This window comes from Epinephelus lanceolatus, chromosome 18, assembly GCF_041903045.1.
Source record: "Epinephelus lanceolatus isolate andai-2023 chromosome 18, ASM4190304v1, whole genome shotgun sequence".
NCBI lineage: Eukaryota > Metazoa > Chordata > Actinopteri > Perciformes > Serranidae > Epinephelus > Epinephelus lanceolatus.
The window spans coordinates 20005389-20028175 of record NC_135751.1 but is presented as its reverse complement, the minus strand read 5'-3'; the positions used below and the strand labels follow the sequence as shown (position 1 = coordinate 20028175).

The 22787-nt window shown below is 40.3% G+C and overlaps 1 protein-coding gene across 2 annotated transcripts in view; it reads left to right on the top strand.

Moving 5' to 3' along the window:
• Positions 1–202: 202 nt before the first annotated feature.
• ttyh2l (tweety homolog 2, like) overlaps positions 203–22787 on the top strand; it is a 36787-nt gene continuing 14202 nt past the window's right edge. Inside the window, exons 1-4 of one of the 2 annotated variants that reach the window (XM_033643943.2) lie at positions 203–781; positions 4750–4922; positions 11310–11421; positions 19544–19764. In XM_033643943.2, coding sequence (XP_033499834.1) covers positions 605–781; positions 4750–4922; positions 11310–11421; positions 19544–19764 — 683 coding nt within the window. In that variant the 5' untranslated portion in view covers positions 203–604. The remainder of the gene's footprint in view (positions 782–4749; positions 4923–11309; positions 11422–19543; positions 19765–22787) is intronic. The other variant, XM_033643941.2, reaches the window with a different exon arrangement.

The following is a 22787-nucleotide window of genomic DNA, read 5'->3' as shown; positions in this document are numbered from 1 at the left end:
AAACACAGCGGCTGCAAGTGGAGGCCAGAGTGTAGAGCTTTTGCATGTTTTTATGCTGCTCAGTTTTATTGTGTAATCAACACTTTGAGCTGCCTCGTTAAAAACAGACAGATAATGTGGAGGAGTGGGCGCAGGCCACTGACATCCATCCGGAGCTGAGACCTGCAGGTGTCCTCGGTGTTTGATATTTTTTCTTTATGCTTGCAATCAACTTGAGAGATTCGCCTCCAATATTGTGCAGAAGGTGCGCGTATTAATGTTTACTTTTCATAATTTAAAGCACAGTGTTCACCATGGCCTGGCCCACTTAACTGAGAAGTGCTTGTCACGCCTTCTCTGTTTAAGGAGGCAGGTTTACATCGTCACTCGATCCCGTGTCTCGGATACAAACGCTCGGCCTGAATTGAGGCTGTATTTTTTAGTAGTGGCGCAACTCTAACAGTTCACACAGAACTATGGGAGCCGATGTGGGAAGTATTGATGTTGTGCCCTGCTCTGGAGATGTAATAGCAAAAGAAGAACTTCCTCTTTAGTGCTCTGTGGTGACTGTAACCTCCACTGAAGTGGCGTTTATTTATTTATTTTTGGGAATATCCGGGTGTTAATGTCAGAGAAGGACGCGTGGTTCGCCGGACTGACTTTTCAAGCAGGAATGGCCACAGCAAGACTCGAATACGTCGCTCCGTGGTGGACATACTGGCTGCACAATTTCCCTCACCTCAATTTCTTTTTCCAGTCAGTCGACAACACTTTCAAACCGGACGAGGCGAGCTATCAGCAGGTTGGTAACTGTACGTGTGCGTAAAAGCGCACGTAGTTTCAAAAGAATCTCAACAGAGAAAAGAAAATCAGAGCTGTGTTGGACAAAACAACAGATTTAAATGTGCATTTAAACAAAAAGTTGTTTTAGGCAAACTGCTGTGTTGAGTGATGAAGGCTATTTTTCTTCCATTTGTCACTGTGATGCATCAGTCACGCTCCCTGACGTGCTGGAAAGTGTTGGGTCCAAACTCAGTGAGAGCCCATACTGTACTGCAGCTCTCACATGATGACACATGACCTGTATTAGCTGGGCTATGAACTATTTCAGGTAGTAAACAAGATGTACTGTAACTATGTAGGCTAAAGTATGTCTATATCCCTGTGAGTTTGCACACACTGCTTAGACAGACAACAAATCCCAAACTGTAATTTGCAGGCAGTCTTGTTAGTATCAATAGCTAAGTAAAAAAATGAAGTGAATGACTGCCCATTCTCACACAATATACACACCCACTGTAAGAGATGGTTGTGTTCTCCTCTTTTCCCCAAAAACATAATTTTATTGTGAGAGAAATGGGATTGTATGGATATATATTTTCCCAGTGTAAAAAGATTATTTCTCAAATTAAGTATTTCAATTTCCCCACAGTACATTTATGGCCATTTGAGGCCATGTAAATGTCCCAAACTGTCATGTTTAGTGATGGCGACTGACTGTGGGCAGCAGGACCAGAGTCATTATGGACCAAATAGGCTGTGTGATGGAAAAAACAAATATGGGATGCTCATGCTCAGTTGTTGCCGTAGTTTTCCATCTGCACTCCATCACTTCATCATTACCGTTATGGACTTCAATCTCTTCTCTCTTTGTCTGTCCGACTCCATCGACAGTCTAGACTTGATTTGTTATTTGTCTGCAAATAACTTGGATTTACTCTCTCGCAGTGCATCACAATGCAAATAAGTCACATGATGTCACAACAGTGTTGTTTGACAGGCATGAATTTAATTAACAATCACTAATGAAGTTCATTTGAGCTAAACAATCAGCACTGCATTATTTGATTTATTCCGACAAAATAAAAGCCTTGTGTTAATTTGTTGCGTGACTGATAATACTGTTTCCAAATCTAATTTAAGAGAATGTGGACGTATTGGTTTACTGTACATGGATAACACTGCATACTGATCTCATTTTCAGCTTGGAAGGCCTTACAACACCCATTATTTCAAAAACACATCAACAACCCAGCGTATTCCCAAGAAATGTGAATGAATTTACAAGTGTGTGTCTGTGTGTAAGTGCACATCCATGTGGCACCTTTTTGCTCCAGGTCATTTATGAATATAGACGCCATTACAGAGAACCTCCCAGCTCTGACTTGTGTAATTCACTGTACTTCTCTCGTCGTGTACCGAGGTCCATGTGGGTCATTGAATCCCAGCAGTGTCACACTGGCTCAGCTGAGCTCCAGTCAGCGAGGAGTGAAGAGTGCCATGGTGGTGACACAGAGGCTGTTGGCAGTCTATGGGGCTCACACAGCCCCTCAAGCCTGAAAATAACTCATGTTCCTCATTTGACATGCTCGTCTGTTGTCTTTTGAGGAAAGCAGAGCAGCCACAGACACATTTTCCTAAGGCGCCTTGTTTACTGTTGAATTAAATTTGACATGCATACATACTGAAGCCTACTTCATACAAGCATCCTTTTGGGGAGATAAAAGATCAATGACCTTCCTGTCAATGACCGCAGACCTTGTAGTTGTTTTCTGTCTCTCTTTCTTCCTCCCTCGCATGCATCCTTCGCCTTGTTATGGCATTGCAGCCGCTGGAAATTGAAGTGCCTGCATGTCTAATTACAAAACAATGGAGTGGAAAATTAGAGGAGAGAGTGGAACTAGCAGTATTGTGCGTATGAAGGGCCTGAACTGAGTTATAGTGACAGGAAATCTAACCAGGGTTGAAGCCACCCTGAGACACTACACATTGTGATTCTTGGCTCATCAATGGTGTCCTCAGAAACCAATGATTAGCAAATCATTGGATTAAGGTTTTGGCCTGGGTGCCAGACAGTTAAGGCAGGGCATCTCCACTGGCACCGTTTCCGTATCGACCTATTTCATTTAAGGCCCGATTGTTGTTACATCACAGGGTGTAAGGTCTACTGTATTTTATTTTTTATTATTTGCAGTAAAAACTTTCCAGTTAAGCACAATTGGCATTTTTCTAAGGCCTCTTGGCTTGAAAAGCAATGTGCATCAGCATCCCAGAGATAAAGTGTTTATCACTGTGTGCTTGTTTTTATCCTGAGCGCTGTTTTATGTCAGTCTACCTCCGCCTGAATCGCTGATGGTCTCACATCTAATTGGAATATATTAATTACCAACCTACCTGATTAGTGAAACTAAGGGCAAAATACGCCTCGGCTCGACGTAACTTGAAACAGGGTTTGAACAATGAATGACTACGCACCGAATATGCAAAAGAATATCATTTAAATTCAGCCGCAGTGTCAATGTCATCCAAATGGAATAATTAGTCACAGACATTGTAGTCGAGGAAAAGCTCTGCTTAGTCAGCCAGACCCAGACTTTTTGAACTTGCGGGCACTAAAACTTGAGCGCTAATTATTTGCAAGTAAAATCAAGGTCAAGGTCTCTAAACAAACCGAGAGCTCAATGTTTTGAGTTTGAGCCCACTAAATTTAATGTTCCTAGAGATGATCAACGCCAGGGGGGCCCCAGATGGGATTTTGTAGTTTCAAAAACCAAACAGAAAGTATCAGCCAATACTAATGTTTGTGCAGCAGTGTAAACACTTTTTAAACGGTCGGGGATTTGCTTTATAATGCTGCTGTAAAGACAAACATATCAATTAGTGTGTCTCCAGCCTTTAGATAGCTAATGCAGTGGGAAATAAGGCACTGAAAAGTATAACTAAACGGCCATATGACGTGAAAACAAACAGGATTATAAACTGATTGGTGTAAAGCAAGAAAATATTCCCCCAAGTATAATCTGCTGCAGACATACACGATGCCATTTTTGTCTTCCCTGGAGCAAGCTGCCAATTCTGTATATATTTACTCACTATCTAGTGATAAATGTAACAGCTTTGCAGGACCGTGAGGATTTATCATGAAATAGTCTGAGTAAAAAAATGTTTTGTGTACAGAGTGTCCATTTACAGAGTGTTCCAATACAGTATTTCCTTCCTACCCTACAGTATTTCTCTCCATCCTTCAGGCTTGGAATATTTTGTACACTCAGAAATCACAAGACTGAACGAAAGCCATTGTGTCACATGATCCTCCCCTCCCACAGCCCTTGGATCATTTCTGTTTTCCTCTTAGCCACAGTCTGCAGCTGCAGAAAATCAACATTCTCCGTGGGCTGTCTTCACCCCCAAGACCTCAAACTTCTATGGTTCTATCCCCTTTGCTGCAGGCAGCAGCCAATAGTGATGATAGTGATCAATGGATGAGGTAGCTACACGCTAACCTCGAAAATATCTTTACGCGTGAGTGTTGTTAGATAGCGGTGGGTTGTTTTCACTCAAGCTGTCAACCTTTCAGGTGTCGGGTTCATCCAGCCTGACATTTCAGACCTCACAACAGTTGCCTGCCTCTTTAAAAATGTACTATGCAGGACTTTCCTAAAAATCAATGTATAGACTCAAACAGAAGTAATCTCTCCCCAATCGTGGCAGGTAGAGACAGACCTCTACCTGCAGTTTCTTATTTTCTCCTTAGTTTCTGTGTTTGGGATATTTATGGGCCACAGTGCTCAGGTGAGTTCAAGGCTTTGTAAAAAAAGTAGCAACTAAATGCCAGGCATCCAAGAGAGACAGCGCCAAAAAAACACAATTATAGTGAGGTGAAACGTCAAATGAGTGAATCTGTGGTTGACTTTAAAGATATTTTAGGATAATCTTTAACTAATATCATTTTAAATTTTTAAAAATCTGTTCTCCACTCTTTTGCCCCAGTCTCTGATATTTCTAGCATGTGTTGGTGCGGTGGGTCTGGGTCTGAGCCTGCTGGTTCTGGCATTATGTCTGGTCTGCCTGTGTTGCTGCCGAAGGGACATAGATGAAGACACCAAAAGACCTGAAACCTGCTGTCTCACCTGGTCTGCTGTCATCACGGGGCTCGTGATATGGTGAGTGCGAATGTCATTGTGTTTCTTGTTGTGCCACTAAACTCACAGACACACAGCGAGGGTAACTCTTCAACAGAGCAGGGGACTTTCAAAGGAAATGATGCTTAATTACAATTATGAGTCCAATGACTTGGCTCTAGCTGCTGTTTATTGCATGCAAAGTTTTACAGTATTTAAGGCTATAAAAGAGTGCTAATGTACAGCCTCATTGCTTGTAACCAAGATTTAACTCTCTCTTTCCAAAGAGCACATAATAAGGCAGGCTAAGCTTGTGTAACTCTGACAGGCCCCATCATCAACAGGGCCCCCGATCAGCTGACAGCTAGGTTATCCGACTGCTAAACCCCTCAGCTGACCGTTCAGCTGACCACACCCGCCAAAACTTTGATTGCTCAACTTGATTCATTTGCTCTCCCAGCTATAATGTTGCAGCCTTAGATTTGGGCTTTGAACATTGTGCTTTTAAAATATATTATCTTGTTAATTCCATGTACCAAAATCTGAAATGGCCCCAGGTTGTTTCCTCTAAGTGCCTTGGTTGCACTGCCAATTTATGCAAGCATGAGCAAGCAGTAAGCCTCCTTAAAAAAAACAACTTCCAGAGCCATGTTGCCAACCACAATTGTATTTTTGTTTATGATTTAATATACTTTGACAAAGATGATCCTGCCAAAAATTAAAGGGAACTAATTAGTCTCCAAAAACGGCTTGATTAAATTTGCGCACAGATCCGCTCAAACTTGTGACATTTATCTCAGTGTTGGTTTTTAACTTTGTTAGCTCTCTGTGCCCATACCAAAGTACTGCTCCAGCACACAAGGCCTGTTGTGTTGTTAAGTGACTGGGCATGATGCTATTTAGCAAAGAACTTCTTATGTCTAGTCTTTACTCAGAGCTCTCATCTCTCCCTGCTCAAGCTTGTTCCAAAGGACATTAATATATTCAGCTCAACAAATTAAAAAAAGAAACTATTGCTTTCAGCATCCACTTAGATCATCTTGCCATAAAGTAAATTAGAAGAAAATCTCAACAGGTTAGATTTTTAAGTATTGCCTGCTCCCTCTACATACGTGTACAAGTTTACCTAACAGCATTTTGTCTTTGGCTTGAGATTGTGAACATGTTTTTAATGTTTGGTATTAATTCCATGCATGGGCGGATTATGAGACAATGGACCCCTGGGCACAGATATGCAAAGAGCCCCACCACCTCTCCTACAAATGAATATGACACACAGACTTTGTGGTGGTTTTGAGTCTCTTTGTAGTTGTTATGCTCCTTTTGGTTTTGTGTCTCTTTGTGGTTGTTTTGTGTCTGTTTGAGGTAATTGTGTCATTTTGTGTCTGTTTGTAGTCGTTTTATGTCTCTTTGTTGTTGTTTTGTGTCTCTTCGAAGTGATTTTGTGTCTCTTTGAGGTAATTTTGTATTTGTTTGTAGTCATTTTTTGTCTCTGTGGTTGTTTTGTTTCTCTTTGATGTAATTTTGCATTTCTTGTTAGTCATTTTGTGTCTCTTTGAGGTAATTTTGTATTTGTTTGTAGTCATTTTTGTCTCTTTGTGGTTGTTTTGTTTCCCTTTAATGTAATTTTGCATTTCTTGTTAGTCATTTTGTGTCTCTTCGAAGCAATTTTGTGTCTCTTTGAGGTAATTTTGTATTTGTTTGTAGTCATTTTTGTCTCTTTGTGGTTGTTTTGTTTCTCTTTGATGTAATTTTGCATTTCTTTATGGTCATTTTGTGTCTCTTTGTGGCTGTTTTGTGTCTCTGAGGTCATTTTTTTGTCTCTTTGTGGCTGTTTTGTGTCTCTTTGATGTAATTTGTTTCTCTTTGAAGTAACATTGTGTTTCTTTGTTGTCATTTTGTGTCTCTGTAGTTGTTTTGTTTCTCTTTGATGTAATTTTGTGTCTCTTTGTTGTAATTTTGTGTCTCTTTGTGGTTGTTTTGTTTTTCTGATGTAATTTTGTATATTTTTTAGTAGTTTTGTGTTTCTTTCCAGTTGTTTTTCTGTCTCTTTGGGTTGTTTTGTGTTGTTTTGTAGTCATTTGCGTCTTTTTGAGGTAATTTTTTGTCTCTTTGAGGTTATTTTGTGTTTCTTTGCAGTCATTTTGTTTCTCTTTTTGGTTGTTTTAATTCTTTTTGATGTCATTTTGTGTTTCTTTGAAGTCATTTTGTGTCTCTTTGATGTAATTTGTGTTTCTTTGTAGGCATTTTGTTTCTCTTTGTGGTTGTTTTGTGTTTGTTTGAGGTGATTTTGTATCTTTTTAGTGGATTTGTGTTTCGTTGCAGTCATTTTGTGTCCCTTTGAGGTTACTTAATGTTGCTTTGTAGTCATTTTGTGGTTGTTTTGTGTGTCTTTGTAGTCATTTTTTGTCTCTTTGCAGTTGCTTTGCGCCTCTTTGTGGTCTTTTTGTTCCTCTTTGTGATCATTTTGAGTTTCTTCACGGTCGATCCTTGTTAATTTGAGCGACAATTTGCAAGTGAAGGCCAGGAGTCTCTCTGTCAATTTGGGCCCCTGGGCCTGTGCCCGGTAGGCTCACTCAGTAATCCATCCTTGATTCAATAGTGTTGCTATTGATGGGATTCTTGAGCTGTAGCAGCTTAATTGAAAATGTGCTTATTACTCATTTCTGATATATGCCAGACTGGAACAAAGAAGGCTTGTACAGAACACAAAGACATGCATATAAAGCAGAAATTATCATATATAATACAGCACTCAACTGTACATATTTTTTATTCTTTTATTGTGCTGGATCATGGGATTGCTATTAGCTAGAATAAGTAGAAGCATACTTTCATGTCATTTAAGAAAGACAGAATTATTTATCATGATCACCCCATCCACTTTTCCCAGCTTTTCATTCAGCATGATACTCAAGAAGAATTACAGCTCAGACGCACTGCAGAACCCAAATAGAAAAAAGGATTTAAGAGCCGCTGCACCTCTCCGGATGATTATTTCTGACCCCAGGAGAGTGAATGGGGGTAAATTAAGGTTAAAGACAGCAAACAAATCTAATATTCTAAAAATCCTTCCTGCCGGTGTCACTCTGTGTTAACCCTGATACGATTTATTATAGGAGCAATACACTGGTTTCCACCGAATCAAGGCATTTATCTGTTAATACTTGTTCATCCAGTGTGGCCATTTGTTCTGCTCACAACATGTTTTGAATACTAAGATGCAATTGTCCAGCCATTACGCAGTCTGTGAAGTGATTCATCCTCGGAGGAACACAGGCATCTTGGAGTGCACATATGCTCTAGCCCTATAGTTCATTGTATTGCTGCAGCCTTTTTCAAACCCAGAACAATACTATTGCTTCCCCGGAGGCTAAACCCGTGATGTCCTGTGTCATTACTGTTTCATTAGCGGGTCTTCCTTATCACTGACATGTCACTAGGTTGGCCACAGGGGTTAATGAAGAGCTCATTGTCCAGGTCGCTGCAGATCAACTGAAACAAAAATGTCTTGAAAAGCAAGATTGTTTAGTTTCCTCTAACCAGCTGGATGTAGTCATTTTCAAAAACCCCATCCATGCATTTGTGGTTGTGAGGATTTCTGTAATTGTATCTTTTATTTTCTTTTCTCAGGCATAATTGCATAAAGACTGCCCCCGGTGCTCCTAATCATAACCAGAGGGATCTAGTTTGATAGATGAGACGCAGGCAGTGGTTTTCATTATGCTTACAAGGTTACAGTGACAGGATGCAAATGGACACAAAACAAACACACACCTGTGCAAATAAGCCCTCACAGTGACATATTGCACACACCTTGACAGGATGTATTAAATTCTAAAATAAAACTCCACATCTTCTCTTTTCACATAACTAACCTTCTTCGTTGTCTTTGTCTCGCTGCAGAGGATGATGGTTTTAACCCAGCCATGTGTCTACCTGGCTGTTATGCATGATTTCTGTGGTTTTGCAGCACAGATGGTTTGAAAGTCCTCAACATATGAGTCACTGTGAGAATAAACAAGGATTTTAGTTTTCCTTTTTTCTCTCTGTTTGTCTGTACACGTGTTGTGCCGGAATCAACAATCCCGCTCTGACTTCCTGCTATCTGAAGCTTGATTGATGAGCTCCCTCGTCTAGCTTTGGAGAACGCAGTTGAAAGTGTTACTAACCTCTGACCTTCAGGGAGAGTGACCTTACTGCAATCAAGTATGATGAAATTGTATCATTGCTCATGTCACTGTAGGCTGCTAGCAGCAGGGGTGCACTGGCTCTAGGGACACTAATCCTCCCTATTACAGAGGCTCAGCACAATCTCAGGCTGCAGGAAGGTGAGGATCCCCTGAACTCCACTCAGATACATTTTCAGAAGTCAGACAGACTTCTGATGTGGTTTTAGCCATGAATGGGATAAGAAAATCAAAGATACTGCTGGAAATAGAGGTTTTGATAGCTCAGAATCTGTGTGTGAAAGAAATGGGTAAAACAGATGGAAGTAACAAAGGGTGGAGGAAGGAAGAAATATGACTACTATAAAATGTTTTCTATCATCACAGGTTTAGATGCAGCCCATGTGGGCATAGACTGTATTAAATAATGTGTACATTGCCACCATAACATTGCCCATTGGTTCGTGAACTCCCATTTTGAAACCTTGAGTTTGGCATTTTGGCTGTCACCATCTTGGATATTTGGAGCCAGAAGGGTGGAGCTAACCTTAACGCTAGCTGCAAGCTTGGTTAGCATGGTGCATTTACAACTTTGATTAACAGTGTTAATGTTAAAGCTGATGCTAAATTTCGGTAGTGAGAAACAGGCTTAAAACCATTACAACAAAATTTACTTACTGGAAAAACTAAACATCAGACACCTCAGAGGGTCTTGTAGTACAGCTAATGTGGGATTTATACTTTGGGATTTATCCTGGCTTCATATGAGAGGAGGAAATCTCTGCTTGCCGCTAGGCTAATTTATACAATGTTAAATGCCATAGGCTTGTGCTAATAATGTTAGCATGTTGTACTTGTTTGGAAAACGCGTTTATTATAAGACACTTGTTTTGCTCGTGAACCCTGTGACTTGTAATGGAGCTGAATTTAGTAACGTTACCTTTGTTAAATGTTGCTGTTGTCCCAGGTTTCATATGAGCAGAGGAAAAGTCTGTTAGCATGCATGCTAATTTAGACCATGTAAAATGCCTTTGGCTTGTGCTAAAAACATTGTCCAGCAAAAGAAAAACGCTTTGTCTGTGAACGCTGCGAGTTATAGTGAAGTCGATATGTGTATCTGTGTGTTAAAATGATGCTATTAAGCCATGTTTAACGTGTGTTTTGGGCATGTTTTGAATCAACTGAACTTCACAGCACTTCACAGAAACCCAGCCACTGACTAGTGTATTGGAGGTGTAACTGCAGCGTGACACAGACACACTACCGCACAAGTATAATTGCTCACAATGGCATAGGCCATGTGCATAGGCAAAAGCTTAGGCTTTGCATAGAAGTGACGCACAAGTACAAAAGCTTTCATGCTACTGAAAACACACTGAAATAGCATCAGTTATAACTACGCCTGTACTCTGTAAATCAGGGCTAACACCATGGTTACTTAACCAAAGTCTTTGCCATGGTAGCGACTTGTCAACTCACCCACTGGTTACTTACGGCAGCCACACCCTTAATTATGCATTACGTTAAGCCTTATAACATCTGAATGGGCGAGTTATATAAAAGTTCTCCCCCCCCCCCCCATACAGTTGTCATGTATGTTAGAATTAGCTATAGAAACCCAAACTGATTTTATGCCAGGCTGTAAACAGCTGTATTTCTGCTTTAAAGTTGAACATTTTCACATGGGAGTCTATGGAGATTGACTCGCTTCTGGAGCCAGCCTCAAGTGGCCATTTGAGGAACTGTAGTTTATGGTACTTTATCATTGGCTGCATATACACATATGGCAGCTAGGAGGAAGAGATGAGAAGAGGAAGCAGGTCAAAAGATGCTTTAAGGCTGCAAAATTAATATTAAATCTAATTAAGACATCCGAAGAATACAAAAGTAGGAGTAAAATGACTCTGAATCTTTTCTTTTTTTTTAATGACAACTCAGTGTATGTCTCACCAAACATGTCTTCATTTAGCCCTGAACTTGTTTAACATTTTTCAGTTCCCAGTAGCTTGTTTCAGTCCATGAATAAATAATAATAAGAGTAAGAAGAAGATTATTAAAAACAATACATAGCCTTCACTGGTATGATACATATTACCCCTAAAGCCACTACGCCTCCCCCTTTGGCAAATTATGAAGAATATGTCTTTATCATACTTGTCCTCTCATAACCTCATCAACAAGTACCAAGATGAAACAAACAGGGCATTAATTATGTTATTTATTTATTCATTAAATCTGACTCTGTCCTTTTTTTCCACAGTTCTGCTGTAGGAGTGGGTTTCTATGGAAACAGCGAGACCAATGATGGGGTGTACCAGCTGACCTACTCGCTCTACAATGCCAATCACACATTGGGTGGCATCAACAATCTGGTGAGAGACGCATGCCAAGCTCTCTTCAATCTGCAATCCTATCAGCGTCATAAATATTACATGTGGCCATTGAAATGATTTTTATTCATATCAGTCTCAATTTAATTATTTTTCGGTTGAATTACGGCGAGTTGACCAAGCAAGAAATATGTCAACGTTGTAAATAACATGGACATTCATCTTGCTGTGAACAATGTCTTGTCCCTTGCTGCGTATGTTGTGCCTTTTTTCAACATTTTTGATTGGCTGTGATGAAACAAAGCACCATATTTTCATGGCTCGCTTTACTTCAAAACAGTGATTCGCTAATAGACACCAGCACCCCTCCCCTGTTAATGGGATGTGCATCTGTGTCAAAGCTAGCACCTCGCTGCGGGGGGTCTGTATCCGCTTTTTGTCACAGTGAAGGAATTGAGGTGACTGCTGCCTCAGGATTTGTAAATGGGGATTCTTTCCATACAACTCCTGACCTGCATTCAGGGAAGTTATTTGGGAGGCTTATAGGGAGGGAGGGAGAGATAGGGAAGAGGAAGGAGAGCAACGGAGTCAGAACAAGGCCCTGAAAGAAGCAATAATCTCAATGAGGAAGAAGAGGATTAACTCCATCTGCAGTGCATTAATGGATGTTAAGCCTCTACTCTTTCCATCTATCTCAGCCTTACTATCTGGACTGTGTGTGTGTGTGGGTGTGTGTGTCTGCATGGCCATGACAGTATCGCATGGCCACATAAAGGCCTTGTATGTGCACATATTGTATTAATGTATGGACACAAACAGCTTTGTGTGTCATTGTGTATGCTTAAATTTAGATTTAATCCATTTGTAGCTCACACATTGATTTGTGTGACACGACAATTTGGGTCATGATGGATAAAGGGATACTGATGCAGTATACACGTATACACATACGCACCCCAGTTTATTAACACCCTGCAGTAAACACTACAGTCTAGGCTGTGTTTATAATAATACATATTCAGTATATCGATAAAAAAAATGTAAACAACGGCACAAAGAGGGCATTGGAAGGAGGAGATTCTTTGCTTTCCAATTATGTCAGTACTAGTCCATACCCATTGGTAGCTTTGTCACCTTCTACCTATGCCAATCCTCAATGCCTATGTGCAGTTTCACATAGATTGACCACGTCAGTGAGTAGAAAAACGTGGGACTGACAGAATGACTGACTGACAGAATGACACACTAACAGTTTCCGTGATTATGTACAGCATACCATACCATGACTAAGTCATACCAAATATTAGAAAAATATTCAAACATTGGGCCACAGGGGGAGCCACAGCGATCGGTCGCATTTTAGCCATTTTTAAGCATTTTTCTGTTGTTATAGCGCCACCCAGTTGCCAATTAGAGTTACATTTCTCCAGTCACCTTGAGGCATCCTGTTCTACATATCTACCAAGTTTAGTAAAAATCCATATGGCGGTTAGGAAATTAGCTCTCTAGCGCCCCCATTGTGTTTGATGGGGTCAATAATGGAGGGGTCCCCTCAGATTATGTGTGGTCATATGCCTACAAAGTTGCGTGGTGATCGGTGAAACCCTTGAGATGTTATACACCTTTATGTGATGAGCCACGCCCTCCGCAATATTCATTGCCTTATAGAAGCTCAGTTTTAGTAAGTTTTCCAACTTTTGCCAAAAGGGAACTTTAGATATTGGTCCCTAGATTATGTTCACCGAGTTTCATGCAGATCGGTCAAACTTCCTAGGAAGAGATCGATTTTAAGTGTTTTTCAAAAAATTCAAAATGGCAGAAAATCTATATAACCGGAAGTTATGGGTTCTTGAGGCAAATTTGTTCCTCATGAGGAGAGGCATCTCTGTGCAAAGTTTCATGTCTCTACGACATACGGGGCATGAGATATGCCCATTCAAAGTTTGCAATTTCAATCGGTTGCTATAGCGCCCCCCTTTGGTCAATTGATGTAATATTGCTTCATTCGCATCCTCCCATGATCCTCTACCACTGTGCCAAATTTCACATGGATTGACCAAGTCAGTGAGGAGAAAAACATGGAACAGACACACACACACACAGTTTTCGTCATTATATAGTAAGAAAGATTGTTTGTACTATTACGCAAATAATATTAAGCAAAATATGTCACATTACATAATGACTGACACAGAGCCATTATTTAGAGAAAAAGGCCTTCAAAGTTTGCATAGTGATGACAGCAAAGATCAAACAAAAGCCTAAAATTACCAAAAATTGAGATGTGTAAATTTCTGTTTATTCTTAAATGGGTTGAAGAATGAAATGGACCGGGGGTTAAGGGGAATGATCCATGCCTCCTGCTGAAAATAAACAAATCGTCTACTGAATAAACTCAACAAATAGGCAGTATTTTCAGTACTATGATGTAATGCAGCAGCGTATTCCGGCAGAAGCTGTTGCTCGACTGCTGTGGGTACAGTCAATGTCAAACACTGTGCTGTTCTTCTTTTATTACTTTCTAATGTATTAAAAGGTGGAGAACTAGAATGTAGTAGGAGTGTTACATAGACTATATCACTGTCAATGTCAATGGTATGTCATAAAAAAATGTCACAGTAGGCCTGGGCTACATTATGTCATAAAATTATCATTATAAATCCATAGTATAGTATCTCATAAAAAGTCACATTAAAATATGTCATAAAACTGTCATTAAAAAGTCATAGTGTGCGCACTTTTCCTGTGAGACCCTCAATCATATGCTGATTCCCTAATAACCACTGAGCTAGACTCATGTTTCAAGACGCTATAAAATTTTTAGTGTAGTTAAATAAAGTTAAATAGGTGATCTACGTGTTAATTCAACTTAATGCTCATTTTGGAAGCTCTGTTTACTCTCTGTGTTCAAATAAATTCACTGGATGAAATATTGGTATCATCCTGAGCAGCTTTGCAAACTACATCCTCCAAAATGAGCATAAAGGTGAATCAACGCCTCCTTAAAGCAGTTTCAGTTGTGCACTGGTTGAAGCTTGGTGTAACAAATAACCTGGAAAAGGGTTGTAGTTTGCAGCACAGCATTTTCTTTGCTCTGGGAGGAAGTGTACATGCAATCCAACTCTGATGAATTCACATCTTTGCTGCCGACTTTCTCTGCTGCTGTATCTTGGTATTGATTTGATCCTGTGCCATGATGTATGCCCCGGCTGCATGAGAAACATACGCTCCCCAAGGGAAATGAAGGCTTTCTCACTTGCAAGATCATAGCTGGATGTAACATACTCCACTTACAGAGCTGATGAGCTGGCTGGCCGTCCATCCCATAAAACCAAAGCTGCTTTAGTCTTGTGATTGAGAGAGTCATTTCTCCACTGATCTTTATTGGTTTACCAAATCCGTTCTTGGCCTTTCATGTGTATTTCTATTAAGTTGGTTCAAAAGTAATCACTTCAGTAGTTTAACGCCTTCAATACATTTTTCTTTGTTGGATTTTACACACCGGGATGATATCAGATTTGTCAAAGAAAATGCATCGCCACTAAAGCGACCCATTGTCTCTGATTCACGAGGCTCCTGTGAGGTTAGTGATTTACACTAGGAGTTGTTTGGTACCACTGAGGCTCCTCTCATCATAAAATATGTCCTCTCATACGTTGAAAGGGATCATCATGTGTCACAGACGGAAAGATTTGATCTGGAGGACCATTGTGTCTCTTGCTATTGAAGGGGGCTTTTGATTTTTCACAGACATCCTTTTATTAGAGCTTTATTTCCAGCGTTCAGCTCGCAATATTAAGAGCTCGTCAGCGCTGCCCGCAAATAACGGATGGGAAAACATGGCAATCACACTATATCAGAATGTGCGCTTCCAATTTACAAGCACGGTTTATATAGCTCTTCCTCTTTGAAAGTGAAAGCCGTGTTGTGATTCTTGGAACAAAATGATTACTCCTTTCTACACCATACATCAGTTCTCTCTGAATGTCTCTCCTCAGTGTCCTATTTCTTAGCGAATTACCCTGCTTGACTTTAATGTGATCATATATATATATATATATATATATTGTTTTATTGTCACGCTTAATACAGTAAATTTCAGATACATAAAATCACCGGGGGCAGAACAGTTCAGTCGCATGTGAATTTGCACTTGGAGGGAGTGCTGCTGCTGTGAGCCTTGAATCAGTCAGTTTCATTTAACAGGCGTGTCCAATATGGAGAAGCCTCCTTGTGACCTGCTTTCAGTAAAAGTGAGCTTTAATCCATTTTAAGAGAAGACGGGACGGTCCAGATTAGGGAAATGTGGATCACCCAGAGCAGCTAGCTGATGGATCCCATTTCTCACACTCAGGCACTCTGGCTTGCAGATAAGATTCAGGGCGTTGTGGCAGGAGCTGTGAGAGATGATGAACATAGAGGTGGGGAGTGAGAGCAGTTTACAGTTTACTGGCAATCACATATCCCCCCCTGGGAGTTCTGGAGTGGAGGATGGGCCTGTATCTTTGCCTCATCTCCTCAATGGATACTCTTTCTTGCTTACGAAACCATTAGAAGCATCCACTTTAGAATTTAATCAGGCTGTTTGAAATGTGACAGTGTCAACAAGACTGAGATATGTTTTTATCTCCATTGCAGTGAGTTTTTGTATCGTGGGAATGAACAGTCTTCTCCGAATACTTGAGTGTGTTAAAGAAGTCACCGGTATAATGGAGGAAAGATGATAGATAAAGAAAGTGGGACTGCCGCAGAGAGCTTCAGATTAGAGTACAGAAGCAACATCTGTTCAGAATTAGTGGAGCCTCCTACTTGGTGTAATGTGAAATGTACTGTTCTACAAAACTCATTGTGGTGTGGGTGGTGTGTCCTCTTAAAACTTAGGTCCTTTTTATAAAACCTTGTAGGTTTCAGAGGTCCCTAGCAGTGTATGTGCTCTTCCGATAACTAAACTTTTCTGGTTAGAAATTGTTTTATTGTAGAATCCCCACCCTTCAAGGAACAGATAAACATTTTATGCTTTCTAGCTGAAAAGCAAATTGAGAAGATCAACACTATTCTCACATCTGTCTGTTAATTACAAGGCTACAGCCAGCATGTGATTAGCTTGGTTTAGCACACTGACTGGAAACAATGGGAAACGGGTTGCCTGGTGTCATTTACTCTGGGGATGCTGGAGACATGTTCCCACCACTTTTTGAAAAGGCCAGTTTTTAAACCTTTTAAAAGCATAATTTGTTGAAAATGGTCTTGCAGTAAAAAAAAAAAAATGTTAACTATCAAATGAAAATGCTTTGAGAAAAGTTTATTTGCATAATAAGAAAACATACAATACAATGCTATTATATACTTGTATCCCTCTAGCCCACTTAAAGTGAACTCAGGGCATTGCTGTAAAAGAGCTTAATGCTCAGCCAATTTTCCCTGAATAAACAATGGGTTGAAATACAGGAGAAACAAATGTGCATTGTCCAAAAATGTAACTGAAACATGCATGCCCTGATCAGTGACTTAAACAAATTCTTAAGATTATTTTTGGGGCGGTTTTGCCTTTTAATGATAATACAGCTGAAGACTGACAGGCAAGGTGGGAGAGAGAGGGGGATGACATGCAGCCAAAGGCCGCAGGTTAGAATCGAACCTGGGATGCAGCCAAGGAATCAGGTGTGTTAGAGGTCACTCCAACTTTAGCAAATCCTTGACACAGTTCCCCCTTGTCCAAGTTTTCCATTTTCTCTCTTTGAACATCATAACACTTAAGTGCTAAAGTCCTGGGGTTTATAATTGAGATGAATAATGTGTCACTGACATGACATGCACATTTCAACGAGGTTTCCCAGCTACATCAGCTGATCTCAAACAGCCAATCAACTGATGGAGCAGCTAATTGATGACATGATTCCTTTTGATGAAACCAATTGGCAAATCTCATTCAGGGCAGCCTATTTAAACTGCTCTGGCCTGCCCACTGTTGCTGCTTCCTCTGCGAGCTGCACTGCAGCCCACCTCCACCCCAGCTCCTCCTTTTCATGCTGTATCTGACTTATCAGTGTCATTTCTGTTTGTCATTGATGCTTCTCTGTTCTGTTCCTGGGGGGTCTTTGCTGCCGCTCCTTACGCCTTAAGGCCAAAACACACCGGCGCTGTACGACGCGCGTCAAAACAGCCGTCCCCATTATTTTCTATTTACAAACCCACACCAGCGGTGGCTCGATGCGCGTCGACGTGCCACACCACGGCACTTTACGCTATTGTCCTATTTTTCCAGTGTCGTAGCCCTTGAAAAAGCACTATTTTGTACTTACCAGCATCCCGGACTGGAGTGTGCAATAGAAATCCGGTTTGTGTGTGTTGGGGGCGGCACTTGACTCGCGTCAATGATGCCGCCGTCATATGACGCCGCCGGTGTGTTTTGGCCTTTAGGCTTTCCATGTAGGCGCATGGAAGGGCAGAAAGGTGTGCTCTCTCTGCCAAAGTCATACCACCAAATGTAATACTGCAAATGGAAATAAAGTTTTCTTTGACTAAAGTGGTCCTGACTGATATATCTGAAAGCATTACAAAATGCCTAAGAGTCTTACTGTGTGATATTCCACTGTGGTTTCAAAGTTTGAATTGTCATCTGGCACCTGGATTTTGTGTTTTTCTTTACATAAATAAAGACATTTCTACCATAAATTGGTTCATAAAAGTTCATGCAGGAAATAAAGTGTTTGATGATCAGATTTTCTTGTGAAGGACACCCAGACACTTCCAATGTTATAATGAAATCTATGGCCTTAGTTGTATCTGAGGGGCATGCCCTTTTGAATGGCCGCTTTTTCCCAGCCCACTGTAATTATCTACTCTGACCTCATACTAACCCTTCCATTACATTGCCTAAAATTTGCACATCCTGAAGGCCATTCAAAAAATGTTCTTTTTTATTTGAGCCCTTATGTTGACACCGCTTTTCAACACAAAGTGACACCCTTGTCTAGTTCGGTGAGAATGTTATAAAACCTGCCTCCTTCGTTTGCACCTCTAAAGCTTACACATTCACACATTATGTCCTGTTTGTTTGATCTTTTCAGAAACATAAAAATGACAAGTGGCCGTTTTGCATTAGGTTGTGTCTTGGCTCTGAGCAGTAGCCAAGCAACCATCGGAGACTAACCTGCTTATTTTTTTGTAGAGATTAAAAATACAAGATGTAATGTGTCAAGTTGTGAGCTTAAGGACTGCTGGTAGGCTAATTTTGTGACAGTTGGGCAAGCTAGCTGTTTCCCCATTTCTAGTCTTTGTGCTAAGCTAAGCTAATAGGCTACTGGCTGTATTCTAATATAAAGAAGTAAGTGTATTTCCCAAAATGTTGCACTGTCCCTTTAAAAAAAAAAGGAGAAAGTGATTGTCATTCTGCAAACTACATAAACATGTTTTCACAAATATTAAACTCACTCTAAAAATCCTATCTGAGATTCAATTGTTTAGCGTTCGTCCATGTTTTGAAAGACATCAATCAATTTTGGAGTGACAGCAGGTTTCAAGCACATGTTTTCAGTTTGGATGGCAGGGTTACCATTTTGTTTACATTGACAGAATGGATTGCACCTTTATTGCCCTTTCTTAAAATATCTGTATAAATGGGACAAGCTATTGTGGCTGTGACTCTCTGTGAAATGCGGCTACGGCAGAGAAACAATTTCCCCCCGTCAGCATCGGGCTAAAATTGACCGGTTTCTGGTTCCATTGATGCTGTGAAAGTGCAGGCGTTTACTGCATCACATTGTTTTTGTTCAAACAGAAAAGTAAAATGTATTTACTCTACTCCGCCATGCCTCCTCCCACTCTATTCTCACTATCAAAGACCCCTGTGATAACAGGTCTCCCCGGTATTGTTATCAGTATTCCACTCTAACATTGTTTACCTGAATAAAACACACGGTTGAGGAGAAAAGTTAATCTTCTCTCGAGGGAGTGCTCCTTTGGTTCTTTCACCTTTCTCTATATTTTCAATCTTCCTTTTTTATGAATATTATGATTTTATTTATGTTCCTGTTTCTTCCTGACCCTCTTTTCTCTCTGACTCCTCTTTACCTCCCCTCCCTTTCTTATTCTGTTTCTACCATTTCCTGTTTACTTTTATTTCTTCCTTTCTCTTATCTTCTGTTTTTTTTTTATCTCCTAGGTTGGAGGATCTCTGGGCAATGTTCAAACTGGACTCAAGCAGCATCTGGAACGACTGGATGAGATCTTTGCCGCAAGGTCTGACTACCTGCAAGCTCTGCGCTTCATGCAGTTGATGGTCAACAACGTCATCCGCGAGATGACCACTCTGCCGGATATCAGCAAAGCTAATGTTGACTTGGCAGCAATTGCTGACCAAACAGCCTTTGTTGAGTATTACAGGTAGGTGGAGCCTTTGTTCCTCCCCTGGGGTGATTGACAGTGTTTTATTTCATCTGTGATTGGCTGAAGTAAACATGCCTCTCAGAATGGGACTATAAGTGATCCAGTCCAGACGCAGAGCAGATGGGATTTTATTGATCCTCCCTCCGGAACACAGACCGGAAAAGCTATTTTCTCCTGATTGCTAAATAAATGAAAGCTGAAATTGAGCTTATTGCCCACTGTGCAGTTTGAGCTTTAATACTTAGCTCTAACAGAATGTTATGCTGTTGCTATTAGACCATAAATGATCTTCTTACCCGCAGACCACTGCTCACATTGATTGTCATTATTATTTTGATGTGGTTTTCTCTTTCGAGAACTGTGTGCTTTTGAAGAGGGGGCTGTGGAAATGTATTGCAAGGCCAAAACTAAAATTCAATAAACAGGAAAATAAATAATAAACTCAATCAACAACAAAGTAGTCCAAATGAATAAAATATCCAGCATTAATTCAGGAGGGGAGTGTTAATTTATGAGGCTCCAAACGCTGCTGCTCCAAACTGTGAGTGTAATTTAATAGCGCCTATATTTCTCAGCACATAAAACTTCATAGTGCTGTTATGCTGTGAAGTTTCACATTTGCAACCTGTTCATTACAGTACTGTAGGAGTATTTTGGAGTAAATTGGAAGGAGAGACCGGCAGAGAACAGATTTAGGGTAGTACGGAGCCTTATGCAGAAGGATTTGTTTGATATACATTATAGACACAAAGTTAATCAGGGAACAGAGCTTATCTGGATGTATGTGTGAGCTAGTGCTATAGTGATTCCAAGTTGATGTCTTCTCATCAAATTCATCCCATAACTCCTGCCTGTCCCAGCAGGTTGCAGCTTTAGAGGACGTAAATTGCAAAGTGCAAAGCTCTCATTCTAAAAAACGCATTAAACACTGAAGTGCTATTAATTCTTCAGCTTGATTTCAAGGTTTGATTTTAAGGCAATTGTTAAAACACATGTTGAATCATATTTGTCACCTTTTATTGCATATTATAAAAGTGTCAATTCCGCAGTACACGCTGTTGAAATTACAATAAGCCTGTGCCCCCAAAAGTGACAAAATATGCAAGGCTCTCACTTATGTAACTGTGTGCAGCATGATGATTAACAGCACAGTTTATTGTTGTGTTTACTTGTTATGAAGCTCATCTCCCTGTGTCTACGGACAGTTGTGTTAGTCACCTAGCCCCTGGCTTAATACAAGATAGGCAGTCTTAAATAACCTCCACTGCAGCTCCATTTGTTTTACTTTCTGCCTAAACGGGCATTTCAAAGAAAGTGTTTTTTAAGTGTTTTTGCTTAATATTCATGCATATCTCCTTGACTGTTATAAATTAAATTCCATCCTTTGTTATGTTTGGTGTTTGTTAAAAGAAGATTTATAGTTTTCAACTGCATAACGAATGTGAAGGAGTTCTACAAATGCTGTAGCTTTAGAGGTGCAAAGATAGAATGGGTGTTCAAAGGGACTTCACTGTTGGCATCGAAGCGATCTAAGAAAGCAGATGATTCATGATTTATGACCTCAAGTGTCCATCTTGCTGGAGCAGACAGTAAGTGTGTGTCTGCACAATGATATAGCAAAAATGTCTGCAGAGCTCTTCAGGGTCTGAATCGGGCCTTTTATTTGTCTGTGATATAAACGATAAAGCCTGATTGGTTGATAAAATAAGCTGCTTAAGACTTTATTTGTTTAATCTATTTGTTTGATTTGAACATTTTGACTGGAAATGAGGAATCTTCATGTGTTTTCACTCGTCCTGTCCCATCCTGTTCTCATGAATGCGATATTTCAAGCCTTGGGAGAATTTCCCTCAGATTTGGCACAAACATTCTCTTGGACTCAAGGTTGAACTGATTAGATTTACATTTTCAAAGTTCAAGTTCACAAGTTCACAATCCTCTCATTGTTGTGAATGCAATATCTTAAGAACGCCTTGAGAGAATGTCCTCAAATTTGGCACAAACGTTCACTTGGATTCCAAGTTGAACTAATTAGATTTTCCCAAAAAATTCATATGAACGTCTAATAGGATAAAATGATGAGTGTTGACATTTTATATCCCAAAAGGTCAAAGGTCAGCTTCACTTTGACATCATATGCTCCGCAAAAACACATTTTAGGCCATTATTCAACACCATTACTTACATTTGGTCAGATACTGAATTGGTGACACTAATCTTGGGTGTCCACCTTGACTTTGACCCTTTGCATAGATCTTCTGTGCTGTAGGTTGAGAATGTGTTTGAAACATCCATGTTTTAGAGCAGTGATTCCCAACTGGTCCAGCCAAGAAGTCCAGATTTGTCCTCAGTCATTTGTTCAAGGTCCACAGAGTTCAGTGTATTCAGACTCATACTTGGGTTGTCATTGAGCTAGTTGGCTGTTTCTGTCATATAGCTCTCCATTGGTCACTCTCGCTACAGCAGGGAACGGCACTTCAAAGTAGAAGCTCTCGGCCGCAAATTCATTGTACTTCAAAATAAAGCAGTTTTTTTTTTCAAACTTGACATGTTTGCAAGTTGTGTCGGTGAAGATTCTCAGTCATCCAAGTCATGGTGATCAAAAGTGCTATATCGTAGGCAACTGGACTTGCTTGAGTTTCTTTAAGACATTTCAACTCTCATCCAAGAGGCTTCTTCAGTTCTAACATGTGAGCTCTTAGTTTCAGTGTCGTTAAGGTAACATGTTAGTCGTTGCCCCACCCGGCCATCTTGTGTGTCGTTTGCGAGTCACTTGCAGTCCATTCAGAATGGACCTAGGACCCTCTTTTGGACCACGATCCACTAGTTGGGAACTGCTGTTTTAGAATATGTAGCTTTTTTGCAGCAACATATTTGAAGCATTGTCTGCTGCCATGGCTACATATGATTCTGGACAGACATGGATGTAAACTGTAACTTCACTGGTTGGCGGAGGCACACAACCATGAGGTGATAACTCTTGTTGATATCTAACTTACATACGTGTCTATATTTTCTTC